The sequence below is a fragment of the Centropristis striata genome, chromosome 18, assembly GCF_030273125.1.
Source record: "Centropristis striata isolate RG_2023a ecotype Rhode Island chromosome 18, C.striata_1.0, whole genome shotgun sequence".
NCBI classification, from domain to species: Eukaryota; Metazoa; Chordata; class Actinopteri; order Perciformes; family Serranidae; genus Centropristis; species Centropristis striata.
In genome coordinates this window covers 4,076,623-4,103,626 of record NC_081534.1, presented here as the reverse complement: position 1 = coordinate 4,103,626, position 27,004 = coordinate 4,076,623, and the positions used below count along the sequence as shown (strand labels likewise).

The window sequence follows — 27,004 nt, the reverse complement described above, 5'->3', positions numbered from 1 at the left end:
ACAGAAAAAAAAACAACCTAAACCTAACCATTTTCAAAAAAATAAAACTTAAAACTAGCAAACTCACTCTAAAAACGAATTAAAACTAACATTAACAAACAAAAATTGACAAAATTAAAACTAAACAAAAACCCAACAATATTACAACCTTGTTTGGCTTCCATGTTAACTGGTTTGATGTTTCTTCTGTCAAATTACAGCATTTCTTTACTTTTTGTCCTCACCAGTAGTCATTGCACTGGTTTCTCCAACGTTATTACCGACAAATGCCTACACACCTAAAACCTTTAGATGCAACACTAAGCAGTGTCTATCTTCCCTCCCTTTGAATCATCTGTCATATTGTACTGGCAGGTGTCCAATTTTCCTTTTTTTACATATCAAGACATATGACACCAAAGTGTAAAGTGTGTTTAAAGAGCAACACCACGCCTAGTTAAAGTCAAAGAAGTTAAATTTCACAAATCTTGTCAAGTGTAATTTGAACGGCCAAGCAGTATCCCCCGCCCTGTACGTCCCACATGAGCATGCATCATCCAAAAACTTTGAAATTTGTCAAAAAACAATTATCTTGTAGACTGTTAAAAGATATAAGTCATAACATGTATACAAATATTGCACAGGACAGGATGCTCATGTAGGTTGTACATAAAGACATGGCTACTTGTTAAGTATAGTGTTTAACAAACTTATGCTTTTTTTCCCTTTTATGTGTAGATTTTGGCACTCACATCTTCCATGCATATCAAATGTGTGTCAAAGAATGAAAAAACATGACACATTCAGTTTGGACAAAAAAACATTTATTTTTTTCAATTAGAAATAAGAATCGTGTTCCCGTGTTCCCATTCTAATTGAGAAAAAGCATGTATTCGCAGTGCTGAATCATCCCATCTTGGGGGTTTTCCAGGTACCACCAACCCATCGGAGGATGTGACATTTAGTCCAGCTGTGTGGAAATAAAACAATAAAAACATGTTAGTGACATGATGTACTTAGTACTATTGTTACAAACTCACAACCAAGCTTCAACAAGGATGCTGAATTCCTGCAAAGATGTGCAACAAACCAACCTACTCAGCTTATTTTCTACAAAAACACCCAACTATAGATTTAGAAACAAACTAATCAAATAAGATTGTGTACATGGCTCCTGCAGTTCATCCAATGTTTACAATGGGCCTTAACTTGAGCCTAACTTTACATTACTTCGACAAGTGAATTCCCACATCTGATTATCAATTTAATAAGACAGAATGGAGTGGAGTACTTGCCTTGACGAAGCCGATGTCCTTAGCGTACTGCCTGAAGCACTGGCGGCACATGTTGAGCCCGTATTTACGGATCAGACCGTGTCTGTTCGAGCATACCCGGCTGGAATACACAAGTCATTTGGTTAATTCTTTCATATGGGTCAATCTTGACATCAATGTCCATATTTCCCATCCATCCATCCATCCATTCACTCTATAACTATCTATTCACCTATACAACTATAGGTGCGGAAGTCCTCTGAAAGCCGGTTATCATCTCTGCAGTTTCTAAACACACGGCTAGCTTCTCCTTTAAAATGATTAGCTTCTATAGCATTAAGCTAGAGCTGAACGGAAGGAAGGTTAACATTACAACGAAGTCCACAGCTCATATTTGAACATGGTATTTGCATTCTGAAGATAAGTAGTTTTAATTCAGGAATAGCGCGCGGCTAACTAAGCACAATGCTAGAGCTATTTAGGCGCATCCTCGTCCGCCATATTGGCTCCGGAGCAGCTCCCATGCGGTGCACTTTTGTTGATAAATTCTAAAGTCCTGGAAGCCACAAACACCTCGAAAATGCCCAGCTTTAGCACACATATCGATAATGTAGACATTGAAGGCAGAACTGACCAGGATCGGGATCCCTGACCGAACTTTCTGGGGTGACTCCAATAGAGCTGCTGATGGCCCATCTTGTCTCTTTCGCTCGAGCGTCGGAAAGGAAGAAAAACGGACGCGCGTGCGCAAATGAAGTTTTCCGACGCCGTGTTTCCGGTGGCGGAGCTGCTGTGTGGCGCCGCCTGCTGGTGGAGAACACCAGGGCAGCCTGAGGGGGCGTTACAGATATTTATTTAACCCTCCTGTTATGTTGCGGGTCAAATTGACCCATTTTAAAGTCTAAAACTCTAAAAAAAATTGTTAAAATATTTTTTTTCGGGGATGAAACATCTTCTGCATGTCTTAATGAGAGTAATCAACATATAAAATAAGAAAACGGTTAATTTCACATATTTGCATTTTTATATTACATAGATACTGAGAGGTGACTCATGTTAATTTATCAACATCACTCAATAAAATAAAAAAATAATAAATGTAAAATAAAATTTTAAAAAACTCAACATCATATAAAACTATTGTATTTTATATATAGGTCTTTCCAATGTACATAAAAAAAAAGTTTTAACGTGCATTTTCTATGAAAAACGAGTGAATTATCCTCATTGAACCATGATCTGTGAGAGGTAAAGAACACCATGGCACTAAATATTGATTGAAATGGTTACTAATGGAGTTAATAATGAAATATAAACAATGTTTATTGGGATTTTTTAGTTTCTGACACCTTTGGATAATTAAACATTCTAAACACACTATTTTTATTCCTGAGAAACAAACGTAATAAGAGGGTTAAACTGCTCTGAATTTACAATTATTAAAAGTTTTACTGTTGATTGATGTTCTTTCTACACCAATGTAAGGTACGTGCCAGAAATGTTTATTTTTGTAATGTTCAATAAAGCATTGAAAAAGGAATTTAAAAAAAAAGACCTGGAAAACTTACTACCCCAACCCTAAAAAAAACAGAAATTAAAACATTTTTTTTACATTGACAACTTAAGGCGTATACTGCCTTTTTTCTCCAAACTTTATTGAGAAGTTCCAATTACAGTCAGAACATTAATATTGGGTAGAACAAAAGAAAGTATGGCATCACACATTAAGAAAATAAATAAATATGAGACAAAGTGAATGAAGTCAAATCGATTATTCAATAATCAAAATAGTTCGATTCGATTATTGTTCGATTAATCACATTATATACATAAATTATTTACATGGCTGCTATTGATCGTTATTGTTAATATTGCACATAGGGTTCTTCTGGGGGGGATGTTGTATAGCACAGGTACAATATATCATATTATATCATATTATATCATATCTTGTATGTATGTATGTACGTATGTACACACACACACACACACACACTATATTATGTTTGTGTTTATATGTTAATGTGTAAATATGTGACACATTGCTATGTTATTATTACTACTACTACTACTGCTGCTACTATTATTATTATTATATACATTTACTGTTGCTGCCATTACTATTATTACTATATACTGTGATATACTACTATTATTATACTGGCCTTATTATTATATATTATTTTTTATTATATATTATATTATATATTATATACTGTACTATTATTATATACTGTCTAGTCACAATAACATTATTACCATCATATCACTGTAGCTATTGTACCTTACCTACCAACTCATCTTCTTTTTAACTTCTTAAGTTATCTATCTATCTATCTATCTATCTATCTATCTATCTATCTATCTATCTATCTATCTATCTATCTGTCTCTCTGTCTGTCTGTCTATCTGTCTGTCTATCTATCTATATTATACAGAATAGTGAAAATAGATTAACGCATGGCACAATAAATAAAACAAATGTATATAAGGATATACATTATCACACATGCATTATCTTTTCATATTTCTTATTTGCTTTTATACCACTTTGCAAACAGACTTATAAAGAAAATTGTGTTTATATTGTCTGTATGAAATATTTTTGTCGATAAAATTTAGTTTTGGGTTGGATTTCCATCTGAATGTCTATATGTATATATGCAGCGTTGGTATGAATAATTATTTATGTTTATTTTTGTAATGTTCAATAAAGCATTGAAAAAGGAATTAAAAAAAAAAAGACCTGGAAAACGTACTACCCTAACCCTAAAAATAAAATTTAAAAAAATAAAAATTTACATTGACAACTTATGGCGTATACTGCCTTTTTTTCCTCAAAACTTTATTGAGAAGTTCCAAGTACAGTCAGAACATGAATCTTGGGTAGAACAAAACAAAGTATGGCATCACAAATTGAGAAAATAAATAAATATGAGACAAAGTGAATGAAGTCAAACCAATTATTCAATTATCAAAATAGTTGACTGCTATTGATCGTTATTGTTATTAATGCACATAGGGTTCTTCCAGGGGGGATGTATATATATATATATATATACTTCTTAAGTGTGCTTGTTCTATTCTGTGTTTTTTCTATTGTTTTTATTAATTCTACCTCAGTATTTTATTCTATTGTAATTTATTGTACTTAAATACCGGCCTATCTATCTATCTATCTATCTATCTATCTATCTATCTATCTATCTATCTATCTATCTATCTATTACAGAATAGTGAAATAGATTGATGCATGACAATAAAAAAAAATGTATATATACGTAAAGGATATACATTATCACACATGCATTATCTTTTCATATTTCTTATTTGCTTTTATACCACTTTGTAAACAGACTTATAAAGAAAATTGTGTTTATATTGTCTGTATGAAATAAAATTTAGTTTTGGGTTGGATTTCCATCTGACTGTCTATATGTATATATGCAGCGTTGGTATGAACTAGTTAAGTATTTAAAGGCATAGTGGAGCTATCTGAGCCTATGGAGAGCAGCAGAGAGGCTGTCAGCAGCAGCGCTGTATGATATTTAGGGTGTCTCGGGTGCCCCCCGCTGGCCCAGTGCATTGTGGGACAGCAGCAGGCAGTGGTTCCGTATTTGGGATTTTTCACAGCTAGCTGATAGTTACGTTTCCCTGCAGCCTGTATGAAGGTATGGAGGAGAACGGGACGCCACCGTGCTGATGCTTCTCGCTGAAAGGACCGCACGGCTGCTCCAGTTTTCGGTACGTGTTGTAAAAAAGGCTTGTTGTGTTTCTCCATGGACGCTGTTGTTGACGGCTTCGGTCTGGACGGGCTGCCTCTAAGTTGCTAGCCGAAGCTAACTTACTGCTAGCATTTTCAGGATGCGCGAGCGAAGCTGCAACGACAACTGTTGTTTTTAGTTGCTACGAAAGCCTTTGATGTGAGTCCGCGAGGCACCGCTAACGGTGTCTCATGATTAGATCCATTAAAGCTGTGGCTGGCTCGGTGTGGCTGGCAGCGGCCAATTTAGGACAGAAAAACTAACGGTGGGTAGGCTTCAAGTGAAATATTGTATCTTTAACACACAGGCAGACATTTGGTGGATTAAAGCGGTTCAGTTTATATTAAAACAAATACAATTGATACAGCTGCAGTACTTTCAGCTGCAGAAGAAACGTTTCACTTGATTTGGCAAGCTTCAGCTGGATGGAAACCATTAAAAGTGGGAAACCGTATATACAGGGACAGGCACAATGCAAACGTATAAGGCAGGGATGGGCAACTTAAATGCTGGAGGGGGCCACAATTTTTCATCGACACTACCATAGGGACACATATATACATATACATATACATATAGGACAGTGCACTTAACCAGATATGATAAGACTGCATTTTTAAATATGTTTACAGTGCAGTAAGTTAACATATTCCATGCTCAAATGCATGTAGAACAGTATAAATAGGAATACAAAAGGGTTGAAGCAAATACAAAATAACCACTTAATGTGATTTCTTTTTTTTTTTCAGTGCAAGAACAGCAGACCAACATTAATTGTGTAGTACTTTTGTGCATTTTTACACTGCACTATTAAGATTTCATGCTCAAATGTAGTTGTATTGAGGGCCACTTCAAGTGAGGGTGTGGGCCGTATGCGACCCCCGGGCCTCCAGTTGCCCATCCCTGGTATAAGGTATATAGGGTAGAATGCTTTACCACTTATCAGCTACAAACTATTGTCCTCAACGTATAAATATCCATGTTAAAGTGCATATTTATTGGTAGTATTTGTAGCTACCAGAAATACATTAGCTTTTTTTCCAATAATATATTTATTGAGATTTGTTTTACAAAATTGACATTAAAAGAAAAAAAACAAGTAAACATTCAATAACATGGCAGCCAAAGGTAACATAGTAGCAAGAACAAGAGTCCTTGAGGATCCATTTAAAAAAAAGAGTACATGAGTATAGAGCAAATAAACATAAGTATAAATATGCAGAGGGTAAAATTATTCTGCTCCAGGTTCATTTATTAAATGAGCCAGATTATTGTTCTTAATATAATGAATAAAAGGTTCCCATACTCTTTGAAACATATATTATCTTATTAATATGATAAGAGACTAATAGATGACTGTAATGGTGCCACACAGTGACTGTTGAGTTGAATAGTGTCCAGGCAGGGAGAGGGAAAATAAAGGGGTCAGGTAGGAAGCCTGGAAGACCACTAATGTAATAACAAAGAAAGATGGAGGTTTGTTCAGCAGATCTGAGCAAAGAGGGCTAATCAATATTGATAATGCAGTTGAGGACAGAGATTTATGCAGAGGCAAATATAGAAGCATGGAGAAATAACATAGCGAAAGAGGAGGAATAAGCACCACTTAGGCTGTATTAAACTAGTTAGTGGTTTTGGGGAGAATTTCGTAGTGATCACTGTCCTGTTATGTGGAGGGAAAACATTGAGTGTGCTTCCACTAGTGCTTTTAATGATATGATCTCATCACGTTGCCGTTTTACAGATTTCTGCTATCCAAATTGGAATCTTACTAAATTAGTTATTGAATTTTTTTGGCCCCACAAGCTCATTAGTGTGTTCCATAGCTTTCGACTGCATCTCAAAGTCTTCATTAGCAAATGGAGTTCAGTTGTGGAGCTGAAAAAAAAAAGGTGATTATTCAATTAGTTGATACACATAAAAAAAATCTAACAATTTTGATTATTGACTAAAAAACAATATCTTTATTTAAGCATTTGTTCTAACTTCTAAAAAGTATTTGAATCTGTTCTCTTAATTGTGATTTGAACACGTGCCATATTGTGAAATACCGCATATTGATATAGAAAATATCATGATTAAGATGCAGCAGTGATGTCAGCCGTATTGCTTTGCCCTAACTGCCATAGTGCACATGACGTTATTGATTTATTTATTTTTCATCTAGGTGGTTCATGCACACTGCTACCCTGCTGCCTCCCAGCAACCGTCATGCCTTATGGAATATTCATCCGCCATCAATGACATTCCAGCGGGACCCATGTTTACAACAACAGCTCATTTTGCCAAGAATTAGCCTCATATCAGCTTCTTTTTAACCAGGCTTGCTCCCTTTGCAAAAGCACACCATCACAATTGCAATCCTGTGCTTTTCGCTTTTTGCCGCAATCAACTTCTCTCCCTTCGCAAGAGGCTGACCCCCTATCATGAGATTCCGAATCTACAAGAGGAAGGTGGTGATACTGACTGTGGTGGTTGTCATCTGTGGCCTAGCTTTCTGGAGCAGCGGAAGGCAGAAGAAGAACTACGGCGGCTCGTTCCCCAAGGAAGTGGAGACGGTGAAGAAAAGCAGCAGCAGCATTAGCAGCAGCAGCAGTAGCATCAACAGTCATATCCAGGTGCAGGTCACACCTGCAGTCAGCCGGGCGCCTGCTCCAGCCCTCATTATAATACAAGCAAATGACACACACCAGGAAAAAGGAAAGGAAAAAGCAAAGGAAAAAGAGAAGATACCCAAGCCAGAAGCAGATAACACCACTTTAGTCTACCGAGGAATTGTCTTCCAGCTTAACTTCGACCAGACGATAAGAAATGAGGAAAAGTTTAAGGCGGCACGGCAGAAGGACGATCTGGTCGTGGTGGTTCAGGTCCATAACCGACCAGACTACCTTAAGCTATTGGTGGACAGTTTGAGGAAGGCCAGAGGTGTGGAGAGCATACTGCTGATATTCAGCCATGATTTCTGGTCCCCTGAGATAAATAAAGTTGTGGCCTCTGTTGATTTTTGTCAGGTACTTCAGATTTTCTTCCCCTTCAGCATCCAGCTGTACCCCCAGGAGTTCCCCGGGCACGACCCCAGGGATTGCCCCAGAGACATTCCTAAAAACGACGCCTTAAAGCTGGGTTGCATCAACGCAGAGTACCCCGACTCATTCGGCCACTACAGGGAGGCGAAGTTCTCCCAGACCAAGCACCACTGGTGGTGGAAGCTGCACTTTGTATGGGACAGGGTCCGAGTCCTGAAGGAGCACAAGGGTGTGGTCCTGTTGATTGAGGAGGACCACTACATGTCCCCGGACTTCATCCATCTGTTAAAGCTGATGTCAGCTCTCAAACGGGAGCAGTGCACTGATTGCGATATCCTCTCGCTGGGGAGCTACAGCCACATCGGCTACTCCAGCAAAGCCAATAAGGTGGAGGTGAAGGCCTGGAAGTCCACTGAGCACAACATGGGGATGGCTCTGAGCAGAGAGACGTACCAGAAGCTCATCCAATGCACCGACACGTTCTGCACTTACGACGACTACAACTGGGACTGGTCCTTACAGCACCTGACCGTTTCCTGCTTGCCCTCTTACTGGAAGGTCATGGTGAGTGAGGCGCCACGGATTTTCCACGCCGGAGACTGTGGCATGCACCACAAGAAGGTTTCTTGCATGCCGATCAGCCAGAAAACCAAGATAGAGAACATCTTACAGAGCAGTGGGAACCAGCTGTTCCCCAAAAACCTCCTGATTACAAAGAGACTGCCGGCCAACGGGGCCGGAGGAGTGGCCCCACACGTGAAAAACGGAGGCTGGGGTGATATCAGGGACCATGAACTCTGCAAGAGTTATGTTCGATTACAGTGACCTTATTGCTACTATTATATATTATTGTCTCTTTTTGCATCCTCTATAAAGAAAAAAGCCTTTTAAAAGTAAATCTTTATGGACTATTCTTCATATTGCCTGTTTTATCGGACTGTTCCAAATAAAGAGAAATGTTGGATTTTTGGCTTCTTTAACACAAATATATCTTTACATCGACTTATTTAAGTGATTCCTGGCAAGTCTGCTTTGTTTTGTAATATGTAATTAACAATAATATACTAAACAATATATTGTTGTGTTTTCTCTAACAAGACGTTCAGATTGGTTCCTTTAAGTTGCCGAACATGTAGAACATCTCTAAACAGTGTTAAATTGGGAAGAGCAGGCACATGCTCATCGGGGCAGTCATAAATTTGGTAAATCTGTGGATTTAGCAATCCCACTGTGCATGCATAATTAATTTGAAGATATTTATATCACATAAATTTGCTGAGATCAAAGGAGATCCTTTGAGACACCTTGTTCCATTTAAATAATCCTCCACTTAGCTTGGCTGCAACAGGTTTCTAGAGCACACCGAGATCTCATTACTCCTGTCACTGCAGAAAGGGTGTCACTTAAGGTACACAGCATTAATAAACATGCAAATGGTACTTGCATGCTAGGGCACAGAGAGGAAAAAAGTTGCAGTTTTTGACAGAGGGAGTGTATGGTCAGTGCAGAGCTTTTGTTTTGTTTTGTTGCAATGCATCACTGTCCAGTACAGCACTTGGAATAGAATATGCCAATTCAGGCACCTGTATCTTTGTGCAGAGATTTTGATTTCACAGATGAATGCACACGTTGCACCTGGAGAGATCCCAAGACACTGATACAACTTCGTGTTGTTGCTGTTGAAGATGCATTTACATTTTAAGTGCTTAGACCACAGCTCAGTATTGATGGTTTCCGCTGAGGCCCGAGCTCGGTGGCTTCTCTGAAGCTGCATTGATTCCCCCTACCCCCCTCCTCTGGCAATGTTTAACAATCACTTCTGCACACGGTTCAAAATCTGAAATAACTGCAAAGTTATCGCTGACTGGACTATCCGTATGGTTCATTTTAAATACAATCCTCTGGCAGACTTTTCTAGGCCTTTCAGGGACCGGGCTCTCAATATTGAATACCTAAACATTGCATGAATTAAATATGACATGCGAAATTTAAGAGATGTATCCTTAGCACAGTGAGACAAACGCTCTGGTCTGAGCAACACTGATGAAGCCTAACAAAGCTTCCTCTGTGACAAACAGACATCACAATCTGCTCATTTTCAATTCCTATGTGTGAATTTTTAATTCCTAATGCAGTGTGAAGACATGTGAGTTGGGACTGCTGAGGTCATGTGACAAATTGTGCAGCTGCTCCCATGGTGCAGGCCCAATAATTGGGCCCACACCTCAAGGGACATGGCTTAGAATAGAATTGAGAATAGAAAGAAGTGGCACTGTGCTCTTGATTCTTGTTGACTAATGGTTAACTGATGCTGGAGACTTTGAAACTGTAATGTACCCATGCCTTTAAAAGTGCCTTACTTAGTTTAATATTTGAGGGCAAGAATGAAAAGGAAAAACACATGCATGACATATTTTGATGGCCTAGTTATCAGTACTCTACATTAATCAGTAAAACATTATTTAAATTGCACTGGAACAAGGCAATCAAACAACATCGGAGTGCAGATTGACTAATTAAACAGAGAAAACAAACAAAATCACACATAACACAGATGAGTCATACATTCTGTATAAGATAACCAAATTCATGGAGTATTTCTATTTAACAGTTAGGCTGAAAAAGCAGTTTGAAAATAATCCTCTGTCTGTTATAATTTAAATTAATGAATAGCCATAAGGCTAATCATTCCTCTGAATTAATTGTTGTAAAAGCAGAAATTGTTGGGGGTGAATAATAAGCTACTGAAGTCAAACACAAGGTGTAAATCATAAACTTTGAATTTATCATGACATAAGTGGCTTCAGTGCCATTTTAATTACATAATTAAAGACTAAGAGTACAACAATATAACTCTTCTTAACAGCTCAACCTGTACCTGATTTTAATTGAACAATAAAGCAGTGTTTTGTATTAACAATAGGTCAAATGAACCTGTAGGTTATTCTCACCAATGCTGCAGTTCCCCTATAAGCTGTATGTAGCATTTTAGTTGCTATCTTCAAATGGAACTTGTGAGCTTGTGGTTACTACAAGGGAAGTTGTGTGCATGATATATTCGCTGTTCAAGTGGTGAAATTGTAGAGCACTACCCCCAGGCAACGGCAGCATGGAGGCTAATATTAGCCCTATTGTTCATCCACAAGCCACTAAGGCAAACAATTTAGCAAGATAGCTAAGAAGTAGGCAAGAAATGCATGGCATACCGACAGAGGAAAAATATAAGGCCCTTGGAAATATAAATATATTCCTCTGACATATACATTTACTAAGAAAAACTGTAGGAATACGACTAAAATTAGCAGGGCCGGTTCTAGCCCATTGGCTGCCCTAGGCGATATTGAGAGTTTGCGCCCCTCCCCCCCACTAATATTTGATACATGAACTACAAGCAAGGTAATGGTCTCAGAACATTTTTATTTTTAGAAACTTTGGAACTTTACCAACAACAACTGAACTGAAAATACGAATAAATAAATAAGAAAACATCATATTTTATATAATATAATATTACATTTTCATTCGAAATATGGGTTGGGGCATGTTCATTTAATTCAATGAGGGTTTTATGGCCCATGCGTTTTAAAAAATGTTTCGTTAATCAATGTTGTTAAAACAAAGATGTATGCTTAAGGGCGCCACAAGGGGGCGCCCCCTGCCAATTTGGCGCCCTAGGCAGCCGCCTTGGTGGCCTGTAGGAATAACCGGCCCTGAAAATTAGAACGTATCCACCAATAAAATGAACTTAAACCATTTCTGTAAACATTAGCTAGCACATCTTGTGTGCATGGTCATGAATACCACAAGACTCAAGAGGGGAGCGTATATATAAAGTCTGATCTTGAACATGGTAAACACAACTCCAAGTAAAGGCAGCAAGTGTCTTTCAGCTGTTTATTTATTTATTTTTGTTCTCTTAGTGATGTTGAAGCTGTTAGCTTAAAAGTTTATTGCTAGCAAGGTGCTAGCAAGACAGATACGTCAGCAGTGTAGCTTTTTGCGGCTAAATAGTATGATATTTTGTTCAGGACTTAAAAACAGAACTAAAAGGAGAGTGATTATTGGACTTATATGTTCTAGGTCAGTGATTCCCAACGGGGGGGCGCCAAAGATCCACGGGGGGTCGCGAAGCCCTCTTGATTTTAAGGGGTGTAATAAATCCAATGGGTTAAATATATGCATCTATACCTATAAATTTGAAAAAAGCATGTTTGAATGTCTGCTTTTTTCAAAAGTAAGTAATTTAGCATATAAGTGTAAATTTAGAGTCCACACAAACTTGGTGGCCCCTGAAAGCAGAAACTATGCTGATTACAAAGATATGTGTCACAAGTTTACAATGGTAAAAATGTGGGTCCCTCAAGAAAAAGTTTGGGAACCACTGTTCTAGGTGGCCAGAAAGACAACTCCATATAAAAGCTAATTTTTCTTTGTTACATTAGCAAGTGTTTGCTAACAGATTATTACAAGGTAACCTAAAACATGAATATGTCATTGGTTTATTAGGACCTCCTGAAGGTTAGCAGTAGGTTTTAGCATCCCACATCCAAACATCTGTGTCCCTGTTATTTTTTGTCTTCTCCCTAATTTCCAGATACACAGTCGATTATCTAATTATTTTTTTTGGACTAGGTGCTAAGTAGAAAATTGCCTGTACACTAGAGTCCAAGTCTCCCAGTTGCCAAATGCCAATACACCTATTTTGAAGGAGCTCAGATTCCCGTGTTCCATTTAATTTATCATCCTATTCATTATCCTCACTTCCTGACATCGCTCATTTCTGAACTCACCACAGGCCTCAAGAATGTGCTTAACAGATATCCCTGTGGAATCTGTGAAAAACAAAGTTAATTTGTTAATTTCCATAATCCGACTAGATCTATTTGTTCAAGAAAATCCATCACTGACTGATTTTTTTTTTTTGATAACTTAATTGTACGCATTCATTTTTCTTGGCCCATTATTGCAAACTGTCAAGTTTTTGCAACACATCGACTGCTGCTCATCCTTAAGGTTTATGGCTCTGAGAGACTATATTAATCATTCATAGCCGTTGCACACATTGCAAGGTAAACAAAACTCTGGGTCAATATATGGAGGCATGCAGACGAGGGAATTGCAACACCGAGAAGATGATTAAAGCAGGACTCTACAGAAGCGATAGGATTCTCTCTCAATTCATTGAATTCCTATCAAGTGGGACCTATTTCCCTGAGGATGCAAGATAAATGTAGCTGTTTTTCTAAGACTTTTGATTGCTATTCAAATGGCCAGTTAGATTAAAGGGTGGCTGGGTTTGTATATGATAAATGAATGTGGTAGACAGCGAACCAGGCAGAAAACAACATAAAAGTGCATACATTATTGTCGGTGTGATGTTTTTATGTAAAACATCTCAGTAAGCACCAATCCTGATTGATGGCTGCTCAGCATTGATGTGCACAGCTCAGGGGGGATCAGGCCGTCCGTCAGGGGCCCGTCATGTGCTGAATGACACCCTGACAGGATGATCGGGGCTCTCCAGCCTGCTGATCACACTCTCCATCCATTCCCTCCGCCTGATGCCACAGGCTGCTGGTTTAATGGCTGTGAGTGCTCGTGTTTCTTCTAAAAGTGACTCATAAATTATGGAGGAGCAGTTTTATTCCCCACTTGGAATATAAAATATATATGAAGTAGTATGGTGAAGTAGTAGAAATACATCTGTAAAGATAAAGACAACAGGATAAACATATAAAGATAATGTTTTCCCTTTATGATCATGTGACAGTTGTTATTTAGGCTAGTTCACCTTATGGTTATTGCTCAATCTCTCATTTGTCTGAGCAACACTGCCCCCTGCTGGCCAACTGGAACCCAAATATGCCACAAACTGGTTATCAGGATTCAGGTACTGTGTGTGTAACAACATTAGGAAACATATCCAGACTTAACAGCTGTTCTCTGTCAGTTTAGTAGCATGTTAGTTATTTATGAGACATTATACTTCAATGTTCAATTTGACCTCATACATTTATAACAGTTTTTTTTAAGAAATATCAACCAGGAGAAAGGCCTTTAGAGTCTTCATCACTCTCCTGTTTGTTGTGTGTATAGCTCCATTAGCATTTTTATTAAAGTTGTACACGTGACAAAAGCTCTCCTAGATGTCAATAAGCAAAGAGAAGATGGCACACTTTGAATGACCCCTCAGAAAATAATACAGAAATAAAAATAATATAATAAATAATTGTAAAAAAAAAAAAAAATACATAAAAAAACTGTAACACTTTACAATAACCATCATTTATAAATGGTAAACAGATAGTTTATTAATGTTTAAGCATCATTTGTAAACCGCATAGAGGCCATTTAGAATGGTAAATACATCATTTATTAATGTTGAACTAACTTAATAATTTATAAATGGCAAATAGATGGTATATTAATGTAAGTTTATGGTTACTTTACATTTACAAACAATTCAATTATAATTAATCGTTTATTAATAGTTTTAGTTGCACTCATTATAACATTTTTAACACCATATTAAGTATGTTAATGATTTTGAAATGTTTCATATACCTTTATGAAATTGGTTTAAAACATTTAAAGATTAAATATGTATAGCACTTTGTAAATGGTTAATAATTGGTCTATAAACCATCTATAAACATCACTTAGTTGGATATTGTAAAAGCAATACATAAATATATAAAAATGAAGAATTAAATAGGAGTGTAAACAATAGGTTAATTAATACAAAGGTTAATGAATAAAAAATGAATATTAAAGCAGAAATATCAGTTTATAGCATATTTTATCAATTAATTAAACAACAACATCTTAAATGCCATGTTTTTAATTGAGTATTTTTATTTTTTATTTTGGCAGTGTTCTCCACATCTGCACCCACACAGGTGTTTTCACTTACAGTGCCTGATTAGAGCCTTCAGGCCTGCGTAGGCTTGTTGCAGCTGCTTGATGGACATCTCCCTCAGTCCCCTGTGAGCCTTCTAGCACCCACCTGTTCGAGTGGGACAAATTATACCTTTGCCCTTTTTATATTAGCATACGGGCTTAGTGACCTCTAGTAATTCACTCATTGGTTTTAATACTCCTTGTAGTTCCCAGCATGGCTCCCGGGCAGAGGTCTCATTAGCTGATAACTGTGAACACCTGTGTGGCAGGGCTTTTCTTAAGCCAATTCAATTAAACGAAGGAGCTGATGTATTTCGATTCTCTTAACCTTTGTGCCTCACTGGGGGCTTTCTTAGCCTAATGCATATGGCATTTAGACAAGGGCATGTTTTTTCCTTTTGGTAATTCAATCCCAGCTTCCATAATAACTCTGAAATAACCTGTGTAGCCAAAATACACACACAAAAATGTTCCATTAAAAGCATTATAGCGTATTCTATTATATCAGCCTTTCAATCAAGAGCATTGGGCTCATAATTGGAAATTATGTAGGAAATTTTTACTATTTTCCACCAGATAGATGTTCATGTTTGCCCTATGGGCATATACTTGCTATTTTCCTAGTTTCCACTATGGTTATTGCTGCTGTATTATGGACAGTGGTGGAATATAACTAAGTACATTTGCTCAAGTGCTATACTGCCCTACAAAGCTAAAAGGCAGTAACTGCATTTTTGGTCAAAAATGAGTTATTATCATTCTCATGACTTTCAAGGCATCCTTTGTTATGTGACAAAACATCTTATCTCAAATGTGTGTCGTTTTGGAGAAAAATGGTAGTCGTTTGTACAGTAACTAAACGGCTGGATTACAGGATAACTTTAAAGTGATTTTTCTCAGTTCTGCACTCTGCGTAGTTACTGCCTTTTTGCTTTGTAGGGCAGTATACTTACATACATTTTTGAGGTGCATATACTTTGCTTTACTATATCCATTTTACGTAACTTTACACTTATACTATATTTTGAGGCAAATGTACTTTTTACTCCACTACATTTAGCTGACAGCTTTACTCATACATTACCTCATAACAGTCTATTAAGTAGTTAAAATGAGCCCTATCTCTACAACATATGCTGCTTACATACATACATCAATACAAATAATCTATTAATATATTTAGAATATATAAAACAATTTGAGTGGGTCCATTCTGCATAATGAGTACTTTTACTTTTGATACTTTGGTAACGCTTTATATTAAGGTCCTTGTAATAACCATTAATTAACAAGTAATAAGGCACTTGTAAGTCCTTACAAGATGCTTATTAACATTATTGTGTGTTTATAAGCTTATATAAGTGTTAATAATGGCATTACAAACACCCATGACCCACCCATTATGTCTTTGCCATGCCTTTATTCATCTTATTTAGTTTGCTTATTGATATTAAAATATACTTTATTGCTCATCTTTTATAACTATGCTTTTTGCAACTACCGGATCTAAAGCGAGAACAATGCCTTATTACTTGTTAATTAATGGTTATTAAGGACCTTATTATAAAGCGTTACCGATACTTTTAGTGCATTTTGATGCTGGTACTTCTGTACTTTTACCTAAGTACGTTTTAAATGCAGGACTTTTTCTAATAGTGGAGTTTTTGTGGTATAAGTACTTTTACTTAACTATAGGATCTGAATGCTTTTTCCACCTATGATTATGGAGCACTGCAATGCTTGATGCAATGCAGCAAAATCAGTGTTGATAATCACTGACATATCCCAAACTGTGAAAAATGTAAAATCACCCCTCGCATTTAGCATACAGAAATGAATTCAAATTATGTGGGTGTAAATATTTGAATACATTTGGTGGTTATGATCATGACTAATGCGAAAGATTTACCTCTGTGAAAGTGGAAAAAAATATATTAATATAGCCTATCATTTTATGGCACTTTTTCTGACATACATCTATCTATTCAAGCAACTATTTCAGCCTGAGGCTCAAGGTTGAATTCCTAATGTGATCACGTCAGAACATGATCCGCTACATCAGATTTAATCCCAATATTATCAAACAGAAATGTTTCAGCGTGTCAAAGGTGTTTTCATCTTATGCACAATCTCTCTACTTCCTTCCGTAATATAATTCCAGGTAAAATGCTACAGTAATGAAAATGATATGACTGCCAGATGAGCGATGAGTCAGTGTCTGCTTGTCCATCCTGTCAGCAGGACGCCTGATCAATAAATTCATGTTGTGCCGAGCCTGGCCTCCAGCCCCATGTGGAGGGAGGCATCAAGGTATTTCCCCGACTAATGAAGACACTGATTCATGCAGTGAGCACGTCAACTTAATAAAGTAACACAAATGGAACATGTAATCTGTCAAAGCTGTTTTAATAGGCGTCACATGGAGGAAAAGGCTCCCACTGTTAATATCCTCAGTCATCCTATGTGGGTGCTTGAAAAAACACGCTCACCTCAAGCACTTACACCATCATCAAGTGCTCACGTTAGTCACTTGGTATTCAACACAGTGTCAAATGTTTGTTCACAAGTTCAGCATCAGTTCAGTAATTATTACTCACAAAAACAGGACTCTGCAGCCCCGTCTGCAGAACATGGTTGTCAGTCTTATTTGTTAGTTAAAGTGAATTCACACACATGTTGATGGATGGGACTAGTGAGGGGGAACTATGCCAGCGTTAGTCTTCCTGTGGTTTACCTGAGCTCGGAGTGATGGCTGAATTAGACCGCTGCATCTGCGCCTACCCTGCCTATGTTGTAAAAGGAATCTGCAGCGACAGGCTAGCTAGCATTCAGCACTACCTGTTAGATAAGAGGATTTCATAGATGTCTCCTATACCAAACGTTTCATTAATAAAAATACACCTGAATTCTCTTTATGTACAACAGAAAAGAAACATTTTCACCTGCATATTCAAGATTCATTTTAATATTAGGTATAGATCTTCTGTATTAGAAATATCACTATTTTCTGAAATGAGGATCTTTCAACTAATGCAATAATGATCATTTCACCCATAAATCATTGAAGTACAATATTTACATATAATACAGAGCCCATTTAATCTGAAACAATATTAAAATAAATGTTCAATAGATACAAAGGTTTTTTTTTATTCTATTTATAGTTCAACCTTGTCAAGGAGTCCTTACACACTCCAAAAATGTAAAGCCATTCTCCTCTAACAAACTATTAAGTGCAAACAATTTTTTTTCCATATAAAAACTATGATTGCAGCATCCAGCGTTGAGACAGAGGGCAATAACAAGCCGTTTCCCCAAGTGCTTCCAAAGCTGTCTTCAAATATTTTGCTTGTGTTCCACCGTCATGAATTCAAAAGGGGGGAAAAAACAACAACAAAAGAACCGAGAATGAATGTGCAAATACACTTTACAGTGTGATACCACTGATTAAAATATTTGTTTAGGAAGTAAAAAGCTCCAGGTGTTGAGGACTGGGGCTGCACGACAGATCGCCCAGGAAGTGAAAAATGAAAAGGACTTGGCATTGGGGGATATGCTGCTGCTGCTGCTGCTCCAAAACAATCCCTCATCTTATTCCCTTTATGTGAAAAGAAACAAAAAGATTTTCCAAATTAAACCCATAGAAAAGGTTAGGTTGAGGCATCACCACAATGCTTACACCATGTCTAGTCTTTGAGGATCTACAGGCACAAAGGATTGGGTACTAGAGTTTGTTATTTCTGGACTAGACAAGATTTGATATGACCACAGATGGAACAGTGAGCCAGTCAATCCCTCCCATAAAACCCCTGGACGATTTAAAGCTTGCCATCTTACTTCCAATAGCACCCTTTTTTTTTTTTTTTTTTTTTGCACCCAGACAAAAAAGGAGCATCACTCTTCTAACCCTGGCTTGGCCAACATCGCTTATCTAAACATGAGCAGTAACACAAGAGGGCATCTGGGTGGTTGTAGTGATGAGAATGAAGGTGACACTGGAGGTCATGTGGTGTGTGACAGTGTGTGAAGAAGCGCTGCAGGGCCTTGGCCTTGGTCATCCCCCGTCTCTGTTGCATGGAGCTGTCATTAGCAGCACCAGCACCGGGGCTATACTACTGTTCCACTGGGGGAGTTGGCTGGGTTGTTTTGAGATGATAGCAAACCCTGCGGAGAGACAGATAACACATTGATAACAAACAACAGTGTTACTTAAATGTATTGAAAGAGGCAGAATAGTGAGGCCATGAGGTTTACTGTCGGAGAAGGATGTGCTATTAACCATGCTATTAACCAAAAGCTGAGGGTTTAGTGTAAATCTTGAAATAACCAAAACCTTTGGCTGCACACAGTGGCGTTAACAGCTTCTGAATGCAGCAAGAAAATGCCTTTACTGTAAGTAAAGAGGTGTCACATGACAGTATCCTCTAGAGGCCTGTCACTCACCACTTTGCCAGGCCTAGCCCATGTGCAAACGAAACCCTCCTGACAGGCTGTTACCAGACAGTCCTCAAGGAAGATTAACACAGCGAGTCTCTCGTGAGCGATCTTCTTGCACACCAGCGGCTCGAGCAGCGGCACGTCCTCCATGCGCGGGCACAGCATCGTGCCCAGAGTCTTAGCTGCCTCCGCTTTTGCCGTCCGTGTCGAGCTAAGCTGGTTGAGCTTGTCGCTGCTCTTGCTGCTGATGTGACCCATGCTGTGGTTTCGCTTGTGGTCCTTCTCGTGGCGGTCCTTGCGCGAGTCGTGTAGCGACAGAGTTGCGAACTTGCTGACGCCGGTGGCAATGAAAGCGCTGTCGATGATGCTGTTGCCCTTGGCGGTGGTTGTGGTTGTAGCCGTGGTGGAGGTGGAGGTGGAGGAGGTGGTGGTGGTGGTGGTGGTGGTGGTAGTGGTAGTGGTGGTGCTGCTGTTGCTGCTGCCTGTGTGACTGTTGGGGGTGCTGCCCCCTGTTGGGTTGGAGGAGTGTGGCAAGCTGTTGGACCGAGGCAGGGTGTTGGGGAGGGAGTTAGCCGAGTTGCCACTGGCGCTGCTATTGCTCGCATTGTCTTTACCATTGGTGCCACTGGGATTAGTGGCGGTTACAGTAGTAGTTGTATTAGTAGTTGTAGTAGTATTAGTAGTAGTTTGTCCAGTGGCTGGAGGGCTTGTGGCACTCATAACATTAGTGTGAGTCCTAGTGCGGGATAAAGGGAGGTGAGGGAAGAGAATGTCCTCTGTTAGGTCCCACAGACACAGCTGGGTATCCTGGCCCACTGAGCCAAATCTGTAGGTCACACTAACAGGCCGACTGTCTGTAGAGTTTCTCTTAGAAAGCCGAGAATGAGCGCTGTTGGCTCTGTCTCTGCCTGCACCAAAGTGAATCTGCTCGTGGAACTCCTCGTCACTACCGCTGAACTCAGCGGGGGGGTCCCCGTCCTCCACGCTGGTGGTGCAGTGGTCGAACGCCACCACGCTCACCCACGACTTGTGACCGTGTCCCCGTGCGATCACTCTGCAGTCTGAAAATGACCACACCGTCACCAGGTCGTCCTCCCCTCCCGCCACGATATACCGTCCGTCCGGGCTCCAGCACACGCACAGCAAGCCACCGAAGTAGCTCTTCATTGTCCCGTGCAGCTCTGCCGCGTCGAAGCCGAACACCCGCAGGAAGCCGTCCTGGCTCGCGCAAGCCAGAAACTTGCCATCGGGGGAGAAGGCGAACTCATTGAGCGCACCTTCGCCCACGGTCCAGCGCAGTAGCGGGTTGCGAGCTGACTTGCTCTTGCAGGTGTGCACAGCGTAGTTCTCACCCTGCTTCAGGAGCTGGTAGTGAGGGGCCGTGGTGCCGCAGGTGTTCTCCACATTGTACAAATACATGCTGCCGCTGGAGTGCGCCACCAGGAACAGGCTCTCTGAACCAGGAACCCATCTTACACACGTTACTCTGGACTTGTCTATGAGTCTCTGAGGGGGCAAAGAAACAGAGAGAAGACAAAGACAGTGGTCAGCGATTATTTCACCAACAGTGGACCACTGAAACTAAATGTTTGTATGATTTAGGTTGCCTGAGAATCAGAAATGCTGAGACCCACCTCTTCATTGAAGAGTTTGCTGGTTTCCTTCTTTATTGGGTCAATGAGCTGCACCTGTCCTGCTGAGAAGCCCACCAGCAGGGAGACACTCTCTGCTGTCGCTGTGATGGGGTTGAAGTCATGACACGTGGGCTGCGTTCCTTTGTATATCCTCTTGTCTATGGGCTTACTAAGATCAGCAGCCTAGAACAATGAAAAAAAACACGTAAAGCAGGTTTTAGGGTCAACTATGTTGACACGTCTTAGAAAAGACAATCAGCTGCGATTGTTCCAAACTTACTTTGCTTCTATTTATTTCTTCATATTAAGATTATTTCAGACACTGCCTTTCCTTCAAGGTGACTTCTAATGATTTACTCCACAACTCAGAACTTGACACATAATCTATTTATACTTTAGTTGCAATAAACAACATCAAGCACAGAAATTACATTTGACTTTCTCAAACACCGCCAAGAGACAACTTATCCAAGATCATAACGCCAGAAATTGAGTCAATTTGGGTTACAGTCTACAGAAAAACTATAATCTCTCCATACTTGCTGGGGACAAACATCTCAAGAGCATTGCTGGCTGCTTTCTACTCTTTGTTGGTGTCTACAAAGCAATGTTCCTGGTGGATGATTATAATGAATTGTGACATGTGGAAAGTCATTATCCCAAAATAGAGGAGGACCAGCCCAGCCAGACCAGATCCTCTAGGTTAACCGTTTGGTTTGTCTTCCAACAGGCAGTTGACAACATAACTTAATTTAAATCAAACATGACACTGACTTAATTTAATAAAATAAAATATTTTATTTTGAGTTTACTGCCCCCTAAGCCATCGCTTCCCCCTACCACACGATCATGTGAGCTTTAATAGAATGACCACAGCCATTAGCATCAATCTTTTCAAACTGAGCCTATTCATCACTGAAAAACATTCTGTAGACAGACCTGTATCTGTCTTTTGACCAGTGGACATTTAAATATCCAATGGGGTTTATGCTTTATCCCTGCAACTCTCTTGTGGTATTTTTCATGCATTACAAGAAGGCATAGAGAAACCTTAGGGGATGTAATTAAAAACCTGTCAGTGTTGTCAAAGTGAGGCTGCTCTAAATAAAATAAGGACATTTGGCAGACTTTCACATTTAAAGTGCTACAATAATGATAAGCTTTCCCTATTGGCTACCAAACTATTTTCCACAATAATGAGACTTCATTTGTTTATTTTTCTAATTATGTCAAACACAAACTGGGTCTAGACTTCTCCCTGTGTGTACAACAGTAGACTTCTGTAGGTCTAGTCAGTGAGGAAAGGGTTTGTGTAACATCAGAATTAGAGGTAAGACACACAATTAAAGTAAATATTAGAAGAGACAGGCTGAATGAATAGATACGCATGGTTTTCCTAGCTACTGAAATAGGTGGATGGGCCAGACACTTATATCGACAATTTATCCAACAATTCCCAAACCAACAGGCAGCATGACTTCTTAATCTTCTATAGTCCTTCTCTGACTTTCATCTCACAGATAATATCTGTATAATCTGTGTGCTATCAGAGCCTTAGATGTTAGAGACCTTGTAAACTCATTATTTGACCTCAAGTCTACCTGTTGAAAGACATTTTGAAAGACTCTTTGTCAGTGGACGCATTTGAAATATTGTAAGAGATGAAGGATAGGAGAAGGTGCAGTCAGATTAAGTTAAATCAAGAGCTGCAGGGAACAGGTGCTGATTAAAGTTTGGCCAAACCACCAAACTATGAATATATAAATAGCAAATAGCAGATATCCACAACTCACAGTTACACCTTCGTTCTCAGCACAACATCTCTTCATGCCACTTAACTGACTGAGCATTTCATCATTAACTCCAGCTATCACTGACTGAAATGTAATTTGGTTATTAGACTAAGTTATATCAGGTAAAAAAAATGTAATGAAAATCATCTTAATGAAAGATGATCCCATGCTTTACCACCTACCGGCTAGGTCTGAGTTATAGGAGGATACATATTGTTTAAACAACATTAAAATGTCTGCTGCATTTATCTTTCCATATTGTTTCTATCAAGATGTCAAAAAAACAGCAGCCAAGCTGGGTTACAGGAATTTGAATGGGATTTGGGCGACAGGTTACGTCCTGATGCTTGCATTTGGGAGCCAAGATGGAGCGAACAAAGGCCCCATTACGTCAACAGGGAGTATGGAGTAATGAAAATAGATTTTACAAAGTGGTTATTCCATGTAGACAAGGGCCGAGCCCTACTACTGGTGACTAAATGTTATCAGCATACAGGAAGTGTGCAAAGCTGGTTGTGTTCGAGACAAGCCCATTTTTGCAGTGATATAAATGGTAACAAAAATAAAGCATATTTTAATTATGTTGCTAAACTGACTGTTGTATTGGGTGGAATCATCCTGATTGAAATATAAATACACTTAAGTCATAATCAGGTAATTATCTGCATTAAAATAAAACTGGAATGTCAACAATACTGCTATTGAAATGCTGATACTGACTGATACATGCATGCATATATTTGCAGATTACCAAATACTCAGTTTAGCATGCCTTTAGCTGGGTTGAGTCTAAAGTAAAAAACAAAAAGAAACAAACATACTCGTGTTTGTACTGTGCTGTGAGTTGGTGAGAGACCACTAAGAGCTCCTAGATTGGGTAACATGAGCAGAGCTGTATAAGGGAGGCTAGGCTGCTATTGTTAGATTGTGTATTGTGTCGCTGCTTCAGGGACAACCACATCATCACCACTGTCACAGTCCCCAGCCCTGCTAAACAAGACCAAACGTGACTTGCTGCAGTGACATCATCACTGTGTGCAACCAAACAGTGGATCATATTACATCACATCCAAACCCTGACAGGAGAGTGCACACTTCATTACATCACGAATATCAAACAATGCACACTAGCACAATGTGAACACTCCTAGTGGAGGTAGAAACACCTGACATGACCCCGCTGTGGAGCACTGTTGACAACTGAAGTAGCTTCACTATGTAAAGAAGGAGGATAAACAAACGCACCATCAGACATGACAGGACATGACAAGCATTTTCTCACATAATTCACTTCACTTGAAATTGTCGTGTCATGGTTTATCACCGACTGAGAACTCAAAAAACTGGCGGACCCTAAAGTACACACAAGTCTCATGGAGGCAGAGACAACTACTGTGGCGATGTTAGCCGAGAATGCTAATTAGCTCCTAACTTAGCTAGGTCTGCTACATGGCCTTGTCTTGACAACCTGCGCACTTCAATGACAGAAGCTAACACAGTTGACAGCCAGGCTGCTACACGTGTGAAGATGCCAAATCAACGGGCAGCTCCTGGACAGCGCGCGCTTCGTCGCTGCAGTCAATACTGTTTACCTTTCTCACGCCTTTGTAGATATAAAAGTAGAGTTCCCGGCCCACATTGAAACAGATCCTGTCGCCGTTGCCGGACTGGTCGTTTACATTGACGAAGGAGACCTTGACGGGGTTGGAGCCCTGCGAGTTGAAAGGCACCCTGTTCGGGCGGCTGTATTCGGAGTGAGTGAGGAGTTTGTAGACGCCTTCTCGTGTGGTGAATTGAGTTTTAATTTCGTTCATCTCCTTCCCTCCTCCCTCCGCCGCCATCTTGGAAATTGGCGTTCATCCTTGTCTGAGCCCCGGATGTTACCGACAGCGCATGCGCTGGACCGTTGAAGTCCTGCAGCCATGCGTACAGAGAAATATTAGTCATGTGAGGCAACTAGAAATATAAACAGCGTGTGGGCTGTGCGCGAAGAAACCGCTGTTACGCCCAATAACTCCACATACACAAATGTAAATTTTTAAGTACAAAACCAAATTTCAAAAAGTCAGAGTTTGAACAGTATATCTCAATTCTCTCCTGTCTACCAAACAAAAAAGCTGTGAAGACCAACATATCTTCACACTGTTAAAATAATCGCCTAAGTCATTTTTTTTCCAAATTGGGGTTTTTTTTTAGCCTAAATAATCTCCTCATGATGCCGGCCACCTATGGTAAAATCGCCTACATCCTCAGTTGATCAGATCAAGTGATTTTACCCCTTTATGATCATCACTTCTTTGACAATTTGCCACATTCATAGGCATCAGATAAGAACCCATCAAAAAAGACCTAGAGGGAGATTGTTTAGTTATCAGTTTAGTTTATCAGTGTTTTATTGTTGACACTAATAATGGTAACACTTTACTCTAAGGTGTCTACATAAGAGTGACATTAGCGTGTCTTAAACATGACATGGGATGTGTCATGAACATTAACGACACTTTGAAGTAACATTTATGCTCATGATACTTGTCATGTCATGTTTCAAATAATGATCAATAAATGTCATATGTTATGATATGCACTTTTGATGAAAGGCTTCCTGCAATGTATTGCTGTTTGATATATATATATATATATATATATATATATATATATATATGTATGTATGTATGTATATATATATATATATATATATATGTATATATATATATATATATATATATGTATATATATATATATATATATATATATACATATAAGGAAAAATACACCCAATAACTTGCACATGATGGACAATTAATGTAAATTTAATACACGTTACAGAAAAAGTTCGAAAAACAGCAATAATCATGCAATAAACAGAATGCTTGATATTACAAACGCAGATACAACTACATTTTTGCAATAGAACAGCAATATAAAGGCTCAATTACATAACAAATACAAACAATACCTGCCTATCTAATTATTAGACAAGCAACACTTTTGGGTTGCTTGTCTACTATGCTATGCTTGGGTAGGCTATGCTTAGATTTCTTGAAATTGTATATTTCTTCTTTTTTTTTACACAGGGAAGAAGCTGAAAAATTAGCCAAAAAAATCCAGCTTTTCATCCAAAACATAACTAAATAACCCATCATATCCATGTAGCCTGTCACATGCAGGCTTACAAACATCTAACTGCAACTCTGAGGTTCAAATACTAACTGCAAAGTCTTTTAAATGAATGATAATAGTGTTTCAAGTTAACAAGTTTCTGCTTTATACTGGTCAATTTATCAACCGGACTAAATACAAATAAACACTAGGTTATTAGAGTAGAGCTAAAAATTAAATAAATCCATGTGAGATACCCTGACTGCTGTAATCAAATATTAAAATAGGAATAATGGATCATGGACATCCCAGTAATACTCTGCCACCATATAGCTCCAAATTCCAGGAACATCCATTTCTGTACTATTGCTCAATTCACATAAGCATGGGTTTACCATGTTAGTCTAGCAAACTATTTAACCTATACGGGGAATCTGAATCCGTCCTTTGTAAAATATCATCTTACAGTGATTGCGACAGTTCTCCATGTTTCTCAGTTACATGAACAGCCAGCTTCTAGTAGTGTGGAGACATTTCGATTACATAACACATCAGTGGCAAATGAAATACAGTGCCATCCTCTGGTCAGCTGCAGTCATTAACACTTTCACTGGACCAGAGAATTCTAGTTTTCGGTCTTATACAAGGTTGTATTTACTTTGCAGTGCCACATTTGAAAACCCTGTGTGTTAGTTGTTTATGGTACATTGCAAATGTCATTGGGGGTAAGAGCAGACACACTACACCATACTATAAAGCCTGCACCTGTTTCCCTTCTCTCTTGGTTATGATAGCTTTTGTCAACATGACTTTTTTTTTGTGCAAATTTGCTCCTTTTATTTTTGTGTAATTACTCTTTTTTTTTTACTTTCCTGTGTAATATTGTTATGTTCCCTACTAAGCCATACATCATCAGTACTTGACATCACCTGTCAAGTTAGTTTTGACTGGTAACATTTTAACAACCACGTATTATAAAACTGTATGAGTCATTTCCTTCGACTGTGATGTAGACATGCTGCTAAACATCAGATCATGAAATTTAAGTGTTTCATATGGTACAGTCAAAGCCTCAGGGCACTGCCTAGTCTATAGGTC

At 38.8% G+C, this 27,004-nt stretch overlaps 3 protein-coding genes across 3 annotated transcripts; 1 reads left to right on the top strand and 2 right to left on the bottom strand.

Annotated features, from left to right (window-relative positions):
• Window positions 1-825: 825 nt before the first annotated feature.
• Window positions 826-2,031, bottom strand: rps29 (ribosomal protein S29). The gene is made up of 3 exons (XM_059356578.1): window positions 1,888-2,031; window positions 1,275-1,374; window positions 826-949 (listed from the first exon to the last, which is right to left on the bottom strand). The coding sequence occupies exons 1-3, from the start codon at window positions 1,947-1,949 to the stop codon at window positions 941-943; spliced, it is 171 nt and encodes a 56-aa protein (XP_059212561.1). The 5' UTR covers window positions 1,950-2,031; the 3' UTR covers window positions 826-940.
• Window positions 2,032-4,817: 2,786 nt separating this feature from the next.
• Window positions 4,818-9,119, top strand: mgat2 (alpha-1,6-mannosyl-glycoprotein 2-beta-N-acetylglucosaminyltransferase). Its single transcript, XM_059355665.1, has 2 exons — window positions 4,818-4,997; window positions 7,185-9,119. The coding sequence occupies exon 2, from the start codon at window positions 7,444-7,446 to the stop codon at window positions 8,866-8,868; it is 1,425 nt and encodes a 474-aa protein (XP_059211648.1). The 5' UTR covers window positions 4,818-4,997; window positions 7,185-7,443; the 3' UTR covers window positions 8,869-9,119.
• Window positions 9,120-17,911: 8,792 nt separating this feature from the next.
• wdr20b (WD repeat domain 20b) lies at window positions 17,912-24,654 on the bottom strand. The gene is made up of 4 exons (XM_059355917.1): window positions 24,400-24,654; window positions 21,015-21,197; window positions 19,387-20,886; window positions 17,912-19,107 (listed from the first exon to the last, which is right to left on the bottom strand). Exons 1-4 carry the CDS (start codon window positions 24,646-24,648, stop codon window positions 19,051-19,053), a joined length of 1,989 nt encoding a protein of 662 aa, XP_059211900.1. The 5' UTR covers window positions 24,649-24,654; the 3' UTR covers window positions 17,912-19,050.
• Window positions 24,655-27,004: the final 2,350 nt, after the last annotated feature.

Coding starts and splice junctions, on each gene's coding strand:
- mgat2 (XM_059355665.1), top strand. CDS start 7,444: ATGAGATTCCGAATCTACAAGAGGAAGGTGGTGATACTGACTGTGGTG.
- wdr20b (XM_059355917.1), bottom strand. CDS start 24,648: ATGGCGGCGGAGGGAGGAGGGAAGGAGATGAACGAAATTAAAACTCAA. Junction 20,887..21,014: donor GCAAACTCTTCAATGAAGAG/GTGGGTCTCAGC, acceptor TTGCCCCCTCAG/AGACTCATAGACAAGTCCAG. Junction 19,108..19,386: donor GGGCTAGGCCTGGCAAAGTG/GTGAGTGACAGG, acceptor GTCTCTCCGCAG/GGTTTGCTATCATCTCAAAA.
- rps29 (XM_059356578.1), bottom strand. CDS start 1,949: ATGGGCCATCAGCAGCTCTATTGGAGTCACCCCAGAAAGTTCGGTCAG. Junction 1,375..1,887: donor GGTCAGGGATCCCGATCCTG/GTCAGTTCTGCC, acceptor TGTGTATTCCAG/CCGGGTATGCTCGAACAGAC.